The following is an 11287-nucleotide window of genomic DNA, read 5'->3' on the forward strand; positions in this document are numbered from 1 at the left end:
TTTGTTACATATGTATACATGTGCCATGTTGGTGTGCTGCACCCATTAACTCATCGTTTACATTAGGTATATCTCCTAATGCTATCCCTTCCCCGTCCCCATTCTCCACAATAGGCCCCGGTGTGTGATGTTCCCCCTCCTGTATCCAAGTGATCTCATTGTTCAGTTCCCACCTATGAGTGAGAACATGGTGCTTGGTTTTCTGTTCTTGTGATAGTTTGCTGAGAATGATGGTTTCCAGCTGCAACCATGTCCCTACAAAGGACACAAACTCATCCTTTTTTATGACTGCATAGTATTCCATGGTGCATATGTGCCACATTTTCAGGGTTCTTTAGGTAGTAACTGATAAGCTCCCGAAAATAAGGGCTGGGTCAGCAAAATGGCACAGTGACAAGTGGAAACAGCAGAGGTGAGTGGAATTTTAAGATAAACTACCGGCCGAGTGCGATGTCTCACACCTGTAATCCCAGCACTTTGGGAGGCTGAAGCAGGCAGATCACGAGGTCAGGAATTCGAAACCAGCCTGACCAACATGGTGAAACCCCATCTCTACTAAAAGTACAAAAATCAGCCGGGTGTGGTGGCGCGTGCCTGTAATCTCAGCTACTCTGGAGACTGAGGCAGGAGAATTGCTCGAACCCCTGAGGCAGAGGTTGCGGTGAGCCGCGATCGCGCCACTGCACTCCAGCCTGGCGACAGAGCGAGACTCTGTCTCAAAAAAAATAAAAATAAAAAAAAAACATAAACTACCACCAAGATGTAACTATTTCAGAAGTCCCAAGAATATATGCATGAGAATAAGTATCACACATCCAGGAGATTCACAGATAGTTCTTTCCCTCTAGGCATAATCAAAAGAGGAAACTTAATGCAAAAATTATATAATCATCTAATCAAAGTAATTCTGTACGTAATCATGCTTCACAAATATTAAACTGTGTAATCAAAAGTGGAATATTTTGGATATGTTCTAGAAAATATTTCAGAGGTGCTGTATAGTTTTACAAGAATATCCAAAATATGTTTAGTCAGCTACTAAAGCACCTTATTCTTCCAAGCACAATCCTACCCTACTCTTCCAATCTTTTATTTCCTAGTCTGTGCTATTCAGAGTGTTGCTTAAAGAATATTTTATTGTTCTTTGTGACACCACAATAGAGTCATTTTCCTATCTTACAGATTGGTCAGACAGGCCTTTCCTGTTTTACTAAAAGTTATCTTAGTAAACTAACAGGTCCCAGACCACCTGAGGTTTTACAGAACAGCTTAGATTTCTGTATGTGGCAAGATGCATAGAGCTCCATTTACTCAATGTTTTTAAACTTAAGATTGAACAAAGTAGTTTCATTGAGCTAGAGACAACTCAGTAAAAACTTTTATTCCACCTTATGCCAGTAATAACTACATTTGAAAGACCATTTGAAAAGCCTAAGAGAGTGAAGTGACAAACTATTTGCATTATATAAACTGTAAAATGTGCATTGTGAGAGCATTTTATTGAATGTCATATGTTTGCAGACATTTGTCCTGTCTTCTTATTTACTACTTTAGATTTGTCTCTTAAGTTTGCATAGGTACAAATATGATTTTTGTGATCATCTAATTGCTTTGGAAATTTTAACTAAAGCATTATTAGTAAAATAATAGTTTTCATGGGCCAGGCATGGTGGCTCGTGCCTGTAATCCCGGCACTTTGGGAGACTAAGGTGGGCGGATCACCTGAGGTCGGGAGTTCAAGACCAGCCTAACCAACATGGAGAAACCCTGTCTCTACTTAAAATAAAAAATTAGCCAGGCGTGGTGGCGCATGCCTGTAATCCCAGCTACTCGGGAGGCTGAGGCAGGAGAATCACTTGAATCCGGGAGGCGGAGGTTGTGGTGAGCCAAGATCACACCATTGCACTCCAGCCTGGGCAACAAGAGCAAAACTTCATGTCACTAATAATAAAATAATAATAGTTTTCACATATCATATCTGGTTATATTCAGAACAGACTATATTCCTTTTTAGCAGACGATGTTCTTTATGCCTGTATTTCAACATGTAACCCCTAGTTAAAGCCATTTTTTGTGCTGACACATGTAGACATCCAGAATTGAACTAAAAGTAATGTAACTGAATTATTTACATTTGGTTAGCTAATTGGTTAATTACTGATGATTATGAGTTAAGATTCAGTGTACTAGAACATTTTAAATCAATGTGGTTTATGCTGAAACTCAGGTTACAGTTGCTTTACAAATTTAACTCCCAAGTATGTTACTGTCAACACCACTCTAGTAATTGAGGGTCATAGTTCAGAATAAAGTAAACACTGCTATGATTTCCTGTTTTAGTTCTCTGAAAAACAGATGCTAAAGAGTAGGTAATAGGAAATTGTACTTCTCTCTTGCTAAATATCTGTAATTTCTTTAAGGAGTTTGTGTATTTCATACGCTTGTTAGCGCCCAGCACATAAAGCCTGTGTCAACACGCTGATGACCACACTTGTGGTTGGCCCCTGTGCCTCTGTCTGGCCCGCTCCTCCACTCCTGCCCCACCCATAAAACTTCACTGTCACTCTGACAAAAGCAGTTTACAAACTGTTAGTCTGCCTTTTAGACGTCATTAAAAAAAATCTCATTCTGTAACTTGGCTTTAAATTAAAGAGCAGAAAAAAATAAATTAAACGGAAGGAAGCCAGAGGCTTTAAGGGCATCTCATTGTCTGGCGAGTCATCATTGTTTTGTTATATCAACATTATGAGTTCATTCAAGTTCGATCTATATAAACAAGTTATTAATTTCTAATATTTTGTAGGGAGCTGTTCTAGGTTTTCAAATTCCGGCAAATATGTGTGTGTGTGTGTTTTTCCTACATTTTAATTTTACTTCTCTTAAATGAAAACTTTTCTTTCTGATCTGATACTTCTACATTTTTAAAATACAGGTTTTAGCCAGGCGTGGTGGCCCACACTTGTAATTCTAGCACTTTAGGAGGCTGAGGTAAGAGAATTGCCTGAGCCTAGAAGTTCAAGATCAGCCTGGGCAACATAATGAGACCCCATCTCTACAAAAAAAAAATTAAAAAATTTTTCAGGAATGGTAGCACATGTCTGTAGTCTGATTGAGTCTGATGCAATCAGGAAGAATATACTGGGACTAGCCTCTGCCTAGAATGTGGGAAGTGCCCTATTCTCGTAGCCTCAGCTACTCTGGAGACTGAGGTGGGAGGATCACATGAGCCAGGGAGGTCAGGGGTGCAGTGAGCCATGATCATGCCCAGCCTGGGCAACAGAGTGAGACCCATAAAGAAAATACAGGTTTCTAGTAGCTTTTTATTACCTCCAGATTCTTGTTTTTTTTTGTTTTTTTTTTTTTCTGAGATGGAGTCTTGCTCTGTCGCCCAGGCTGGAGTGCAGTGGCCAGATCTCAGCTCACTGCAAGCTCCGCCTCCTGGGTTCAGGCCATTCTCCTGCCTCAGCCTCTCGAGTAGCTGGGACTACAGGCGCCTGCCACCTTGCCCAGCTAGTTTTTTGTATTTTTTAGTAGAGACGGGGTTTCACCGTGTTAGCCAGGATGGTCTCGATCTCCTGACCTCATGATCTGCCCGTCTCGGCCTCCCAAAGTGCTGGGATTACAGGCTTGAGCCACCGCGCCCAGCTACCTCCAGATTCTTGCAGAGCAATGTGACATCAAGGCAGAAGATCACTTAGTACATTTTAGGCCATCACTGTTGAGGTATTTCATTAAGTACCTGACTGTACTGTGTGTCCTAAGGCATCTGACACCGAGAACTGTCATTGCCTTTACTCCAGGAGACCGAAGTGTAAGTCAGACAACTTTGAAGCTGACAGATAATAGAAGAACCTTACAGATCCCAGTATCAGTATTGAACTAGGACAGAAATAACTACTATCGTGATACAAAAACTCAAAGTGTATCCATTCATTCTCACTTTAATATATGTGTCTATCTTACTGTTGGGCATGGGCTGCTATAAGGTACTTTGACTATTAGTTTAATTGTTGCTCCCTGATAATTAAAAAAGGAACCAGTCTGGTGTTCTAATGTTTATCATTTTTAAAAAACATTTTTGAGGTCCTATTGTGTGTCATTTTCTATGTGCTTGGTGCCAGCCATTATGACATTAGTTAGAGTTTAATGTGAATTGGGACTTTTACTACTTTTCAGACAATACAGATACTTTAAAACATTTTAACTCCATTTCCCCCTCTAATGTTTTGTGTTATTTTCATCATTTGTATTCTAAAAATACTTAAAATCCTCTAAGACGTTAAAATTACTGCTTTTGCAATCCATATTTATTCAGAATTCCCTGGTTTCCTTTTTTTGTTGCTACTCCTTCCTTTCTGTATTTCCTTTTTTTAAAAAAATCTGTTGCTAGTCATTGTCCTTCAACTTGAAGAACTTCCCTTAGTATTTCTTATAGTACAAGACTGAAGGTGACAGAGTTTCCCAGCTTTTTTGTCAAAGAATATCTTTAATTTGTCTTCCTTTTTGAAGGATTTTTTTTCTTTTTTTTTTAACCATTTATTGAATTCTAGATTGGCAGTTACTGTCTTTCTGTATTTTAAAGACATTATTCTGTTACTTTATTGCTTCCATCATTTCTGTTGAAAAATCATCTATACAGCTATTGTTGTTCCCTTTCAAGGTAATACGTCTTTTTCTTCTGGCTGCTTTTTTGATTTTGTCTGTGTATGTTGCTTCTACCCATTTAATTATTGGCATTGATAGGTGTAATTTTCTTTGTATTTATTCTGCTTAGGATCCACAGAGCTTGGGTCTGCAGCTTGAGCTTTCATCAGGCTTAGAAAACTCTTAGCCTCTGTGTCTCCAGTGCGGCTTCTGTTGCATTCTCTCTTTTTCCCCTGCAGAGAGACTCCAGTTACACATAGAGTTTTTCGCCATGCGGTGCCTCCTGTGTTCCTTCAGCTGTTTTCATATTTTCCATCCTTTGTCGTGGGAACCGATGTGCTTTCATGATCAACAATCCTCTGTTCGCCTGTGCCCAGCTCGCTCTTATCCCCACGTGTTGAGTTCTTAAATTTCAGTTACTCTACTTTTAATTTCAGAATTTCCAAGTGATTATTAATATTAGATTCTAGTTCTCTGTTGAAATGATTGTCGTCTACTTTATTGAATGTATTCATCCAGGTTTTAAAGTCTTTGCTGACTCACTATCCACGTCACTTGTTTTTCTCTTGTTCTTGCCTCCTGATGTGCCCTGTACTTTTTATTGAATTTTAGACATCAGATATACAAACTTGCAGAGTTTCTGGAAGATCTTTTCCCTCTCTAGAAAGGATTTCCTTCTGCCTTTGGCAGGCAGTTGGACAAGGGCCAGATCACTTTAAGTCATTCTGGGATTGACATGATTTGGTCCTGAGTTTCAGTCTTTATAAAAGCCCTCTTTCTGCTTCACTCTTCACTCTTCCAGTGCCTACCACGGTGTCTAACCTATGGAAGGTATTTAGCAAATGCTTTCTCAATAGAGGGTTCTTTCAGATAAGGTTATTTATATAGATGGATAATCATTAAATTCTCAGTAGTAGTAGTTCAAATTCACAAAGGCTTTTCTCCGCCCCCCCCCCCGACCTTGCCCCACATTTCACCCTGTTTAGAGTCTGTAGATTCCATGCATTGAATACATTCAGGGGGACTTGAGGGTTCCCCGAGTATTGGGAGACTAACGACAGAATGCGGGAAAGGAAGACACTGATCACATGGACATTTTTAAGTGGCTTTCAGATTAGTGCTCACCTTTGCCAGCATCCAGAAACATTTTTTATAAGTTCAGGGTTGAATAAAATAGACAAGAGAATAAGTCAGGAATGCCATACTCTTCTGCAGTCATGACACTCTAGACCAGTGCTCTGATTGTGGCTCCAGTTAACGTGCTTCCGCGCCAGGGTTTTCTTCACTATTTATTCACTGAAGACATGTGTGGAAACACATAGGTTATATCTAAATTAGGCATTTTTTTTTTTTGCTATAGAATTAAGCATTAAAATTAGAGTCATATTAGATAATTATTCTGCACAGATGAATACTTGTCTTACCTTACCAGGTGACTGGTCTCTGAATTTAATTATCTATATAGTGAGTATATTTCTCTATTTGAAATTAAAGTTGGAGTTATTTAAAGATTTGGTTTACTGACAGATATCTTATTCTCTTTCATGTTTATATCTGTCTTCATGCTTAAGATTTGGTATTTCCAATAACTTGAACCAGTGTAACTGCTAGCAACAGTTGATTCGACTTTTACTGATTTTTCTTTGCCCCAGAAACATATCAGCCCATGTTTAAAGGATGCAAATCCAAATAATTCTTATCTTCATTGCCTAACATTATCTAGCTCCAGGATACTACTGGTCAGTCCTATGTATTTCCTACCTAACATGTCCAAATCAAAGCCCAGTGCAATGTCATCTCCAGACTTTTCTTACTCCCAATTTTAGGGAAAAAAATGTCTTTGAGGCTCCAACTTCCAGAATGTTGGAATAGCTTGATCATCAACAGATAATGATAAAATCTGGATTACTTGAAATTATTGGAGAATAAACAGAAGCAGGCAGAAACAATAAGAGTCTACCCTTGTAATAAAATATGTGAGATTTATGAGTTTGTGGGGTTTTGTCTGAAAGCGTTCTCCAATCTCAGGGCAAGGATGCAAGCAGAAGCTATCAGAGCACTGAGTTTGATGCCAACAGAGCAACCAGAAAATTAAAAGGAAAATCCAGTTTAAAAAAAATTACTATACATGTGAAGAAACAGGAAAATGTGATAATTAAGGGGGAAAAAAAGTCAATAGAAACAGACTCTGAGATGACCCAGGTGTCACAATTAGCAGATAATGACTTTAAGCAGCCATTATAAATATGTTCAAGGACTTAAAGGAAGGTATACACATAATAAATGAACTTATAGGGAATTTAACCGATAAACAGAGCCTATACAAAAGACCAAATGGAAATTCCAGAGCTAAAGAGCTCAATAACTAAAATGGAAAATTTACTAGATGAGCTTAACAGCTATTGGAGACAACAGAGGAAAAAGTCAACGGACAAGAAGATAGATCAGTAGAAATTGTCCAGTGTGAAGAACAGAAAGAAAAAAATTAAAATGCACATTGTAGGTAAAGGCAGGAAGTAAAAGTAGAGCAGAATTGATGTAAAAAGGTTAAGTGGTAATAAATTCCAGTAATTAATTCTGTGAAGAAAAAAGTTGAAAAATTAAAAATTCCTGGATTTTGAATGTCTAATCCTTAGTGTTTCCTCCAAGAATGAGGGGGAACATATCATCTGATTTCAAAGCAGTGTGTTTTTGGTTAACTTTCCTAAGGTCATTTCTTTCATGTGGCCATACATTTCTTAGCTTCCTGTCCTCGTCTTCCTCTTTCATTCCCTCATTCTTCCCAGTAGCTAATGGCCTTTTCCTTCGGGTGCTACTTTTGGGAGCCAGTTAATAATGAAGTAGATGACTTCTGACAGTAGACTAAGACAAAGGAAGCCTGTGTGCTGGGACATTGTATAAGGATGCATTCTTAAGTCTTCTTTTGATGTATTCTCCTGTTGTGTGGCACTTTCACTATCATTTTCAAATTCTCAGGATTTCAAATCATGATGAATCATTTAGTTGTTTTTAAGCATCAGTCTTTCTTAAGAGTCTGTGAATACAGAATACCAAATGATATTTCAAAATAGGCTTATTTTAATTATTAGTTCCTCTAGACACAATTCTGTTTCTTTTGGTTTAAACTCTGCAGGTGTTTCACCAAAACCAACAGCACTTTCAGCAGCAGCCCTCTCCCTGTGGTCCCTGTAGTAGCACCTTATCCTCAGGATGGTTTGGAAATGAAGCCCCTCAGTCACATGAAGGTGCCTGTATGCCTGGCTTCCACAGTCCCTGATTGTGGTCAGTTGCCTGAGGAGAGCGTCAAGGACAATGTGGAACCAGTCCCTACTCAGCGTACCTGCTGTCAGGACATTGTAAATGACGTCAGCTCTGATCGCGCAGAAGATCCAGCAGAGTTCAGCAGAGGTCAGGAAGGCATGATCAACCTTGGGATTCCAGATCGTCTTCAGTTAGCTAAGAGCTGTGTATGGGAAGGTGATGCTTTCAGAGTTTCCCCTCTATGATTAGTTTACATAGTTCTTGGGAGACTGGGTGGGGTGCTGGGTCCTTCAAGAAAAGATAGGACTCGAGTTAAAGGATTCTTTGAAATTCTGTTATTACTCATGTCCTTCATCTCAGGCTGTCAATCCCATCACACTTGGGAAAATCTATTTGGAAATAGGCTTTGATTTCATTCATAGGGTAACAGAAGACGTGGTGGAAGAATGCATTTTGTGAACTTGAGCCCCTTTTTGATTTGAGTTGGTTCTGGAGTGGTAACCTTTCTTTCAGACGGTTATTTTAGGGCTTTTAAGGGGTTGCTTTAATCCTCAGGTGAATTGTATAGCTACTCATGAGAGTTCAACTTTATTTAAACCTTTTAAACCTTCTGTCTCCCTCAAATTCAAACACAAACCAGGTTCTACTTGCGCTCGTTTTTCTTTCTTCATGGCTCAAAGTGTGAAGAAGTTTTTAGACTGCTTTGTAAAAATCCACCTTTATCATTTGATAATGCTCCCAAACCTTTCTGTGTTTCAGGAGACAGCTGTGCCCATTCAGAAACAGAGAACAACACTGTAAGTTGGAATGCTCTTATTTTGCCACCTGTCCCAGAGGGCTGTGCTGAAAAGACAACGTGGTCTCCGCCTGGCATTCCTTCGGACAGCCCGACAGAGGTCCTTCAGCAGCCCCAGGAAACCTGAGGATGTACAAACAACCAGTCATTTTCTGACTTCAAGCCAGTAACTGCACAAAACAGGCCTGGGAGTGAACTGTGTGAAGGACCTTAATTCGAATCAGAGAAAATCATTATTTATTTTTTTGTAGTAGTAATGTCATATGAATGTATCTTAAAATGTGTGCCCTTTTATATTATTTATGCCTTAAATGTTTTCTTCCCCATTCCGTCCTCCCCCTCAGTAGGAAACAACCTTGTTTTGCATAGTGTTCAGTCACCTGGAGGGCCGAGGGGTCCTTCCATGTTTTCTCACAGCTACAGGGACAGCAAGAGCTCCTCATGCAAAGGATCCCATCTCTTGGCTGTTTTGGCTGAGAGGGAATGCAGGGGCCAATTGAAGGTTGCCACCAGCTGGGTTTTCAGGTAGAAAATGGTCTTTTAATAGTGTATTCTCAGACTTTTTTCTTTTTTTTTGAGATGGAGTCTTGCTCTGTCATCCAGGCTGGAGTGCAATGGCTTGATCTCGGCTCACTGTGACATCCGCCTCGCGAGTTCAAGCAGTTCTCCCGCCTCAGTCTCCCGAGTAGCTGGGATGACAGGCATACAGGCACCTGCCACCACACCCGGCTAATTGTTTTGTATTTTTAGTAGAGACAGGGTTTCACCATGTTGGTCAGGCTGGTTTTGAACTCCTGACCTCAAGTGATCCACCGGCCTCCGCCTCCCAAAGTGCTAGGATTACAGGCGTGAGCCACCACGCCCGGCCTGTATTACCAGACTTTCTGAGAACACTTTGAAGTCAACTGCAGTTTGACTTCAACTGCTGTTTATAATAGCAGACCTGGCTGGCGAATTTTACAAGAGTGCCTTCCACAAAAGTGGTGATGTGACCTGTTGACTTTCTATCTGCACGTGGGCACAAGTGATGTTCAGTTTGCTAGGCACTAGTCGTGGTGTTGTGGACGTGGTGGAGTGTAAGGTCTTGATGAATTACGGCAGTATGCAGAAAAGAAACCAAGGCCAGAGAGACAAATAATGCCTAATGTCCCACTGCTCATTTGATAAATTAATGTAATTTTAAAGCAGTATGGGGCTACTATGGGGCTCTCTTTGACCGTTTCTAGGAGTAGGAACAAAATAAGAGATTAAGTGGTGGCTTGAAGAGAAAGATACACATTTTTAGAAGAAAGAAAGGGGAAGGCTGCAGGGAGCCCGTCTTGGTGGGAGCTCTCCAGTCTGTTGGATTAGCGTAGGAATATGCTCATGGTGCCCTGACGCTGAAACTAGTCATCCCCCATCTCCAACGTAGGCAGCAGCCTGCAGGGGTGAGTGTCAGAAAAGACTTACGTTGGAAGAAAAGAGTTTTTTGGTTTTTTTTTTTCTGAAATTTCCTGATACCTCTTTCAGAATGTCACCCTTGTAAACAGGCACCCAAAGCGTTGGTCAGCAGAGCTCCTGACCACGGCTGCCTCTGCGTGACAAAGACATTTGCAGCTGCCTTTGGAAGGCTCTTCACATTAAAAAGCAATAATTATATCAGTGTGTTTCATAGCTTGAGTCAAGCTTTCAAGGATCACTGCTCCTTTTTGCATTATGCATCCGTTTGGGGAAAGAAACAGAAAATTATTCTCTTTATATAGAGTCAAGCAATTCCAGCAGAAGTGAAGAAATGTTAGTTTCCCAGAAATCGCAGTGAAATAGAATATAATACTATGTTAACCAACTTTCTGTATAAATGCATCAGTATTCCCTTACATATGTCTATATATTTTATAATAGAACTGTTAGTGAAAATGTGCTTGTTTAAGCTGGGTCACTATGCAAGAGTTACTTCCAGTAGAATGTAGTGAATGTAATTCCCTAGTCAGATATTAGGGATGCTGTAGACCCAAGTTCTACATTCCAGATGTCCGTGCCTGTAGTATACTGGATTTATTCTTCATGTTGCTTAGATGCAATTAGCTCTGGAGGGGGATAGCTGCATCCCTTATTTCTGGGACTAGCAAAGGACGAAGTCCCAGCGCGCAGAATATGGAAACATACCCTGTGTTAGCCAATCATGTTACAGCAGTGCTGTCACAAAGGGAGTTTTAGAAAACAGGCGAGTCAATGTCCATAGACAGCCATTTTGATTCAGGAAACAGGTGTATTAGCATGAGCCTTAGGTCATGAACTGCTTTTAAAGATTGAGTTTGAATATGGGATCTGTCCACGAGGAAGAGAAAATGGCTTTACCTTTAGGACAATCTCATTGTGGACTGCTTTATTTATATTATTAGTAACGCTGTTTTAAGTGTTATTCTTTTTATTGTATTTTATTTATAAAAAATGCCTTTATATATTGAAATATATAAATATATATATACACACACACACATATATATATAATTGCCTTTATGTTTAGGCGGTATGAGTTCTCCCTAAGCGTGAGTTGGCTCTGAACTTTTCTGCCCTGCACAGGCACCCAAACAGTCCTACCTAATG

General features: G+C 39.9%; 1 protein-coding gene across 2 annotated transcripts in view; it reads left to right on the top strand.

Moving 5' to 3' along the window:
• The window catches only part of CDON (cell adhesion associated, oncogene regulated), a 60743-nt gene extending 51496 nt beyond the window's left edge, over positions 1 to 9247 (top strand). Inside the window, exons 18-19 of one of the 2 annotated variants that reach the window (XM_012001258.1) lie at positions 7778 to 8121; positions 8665 to 9247. In XM_012001258.1, the coding sequence (XP_011856648.1) occupies positions 7778 to 8121; positions 8665 to 8828 (508 nt within the window). In that variant the 3' untranslated portion in view covers positions 8829 to 9247. The remainder of the gene's footprint in view (positions 1 to 7777; positions 8122 to 8664) is intronic. The other variant, XM_012001259.1, reaches the window with a different exon arrangement.
• The last annotated feature ends 2040 nt before the right edge of the window (positions 9248 to 11287 follow it).

This window comes from Mandrillus leucophaeus, unplaced genomic scaffold, assembly GCF_000951045.1.
Source record: "Mandrillus leucophaeus isolate KB7577 unplaced genomic scaffold, Mleu.le_1.0 Scaffold656, whole genome shotgun sequence".
NCBI lineage: Eukaryota > Metazoa > Chordata > Mammalia > Primates > Cercopithecidae > Mandrillus > Mandrillus leucophaeus.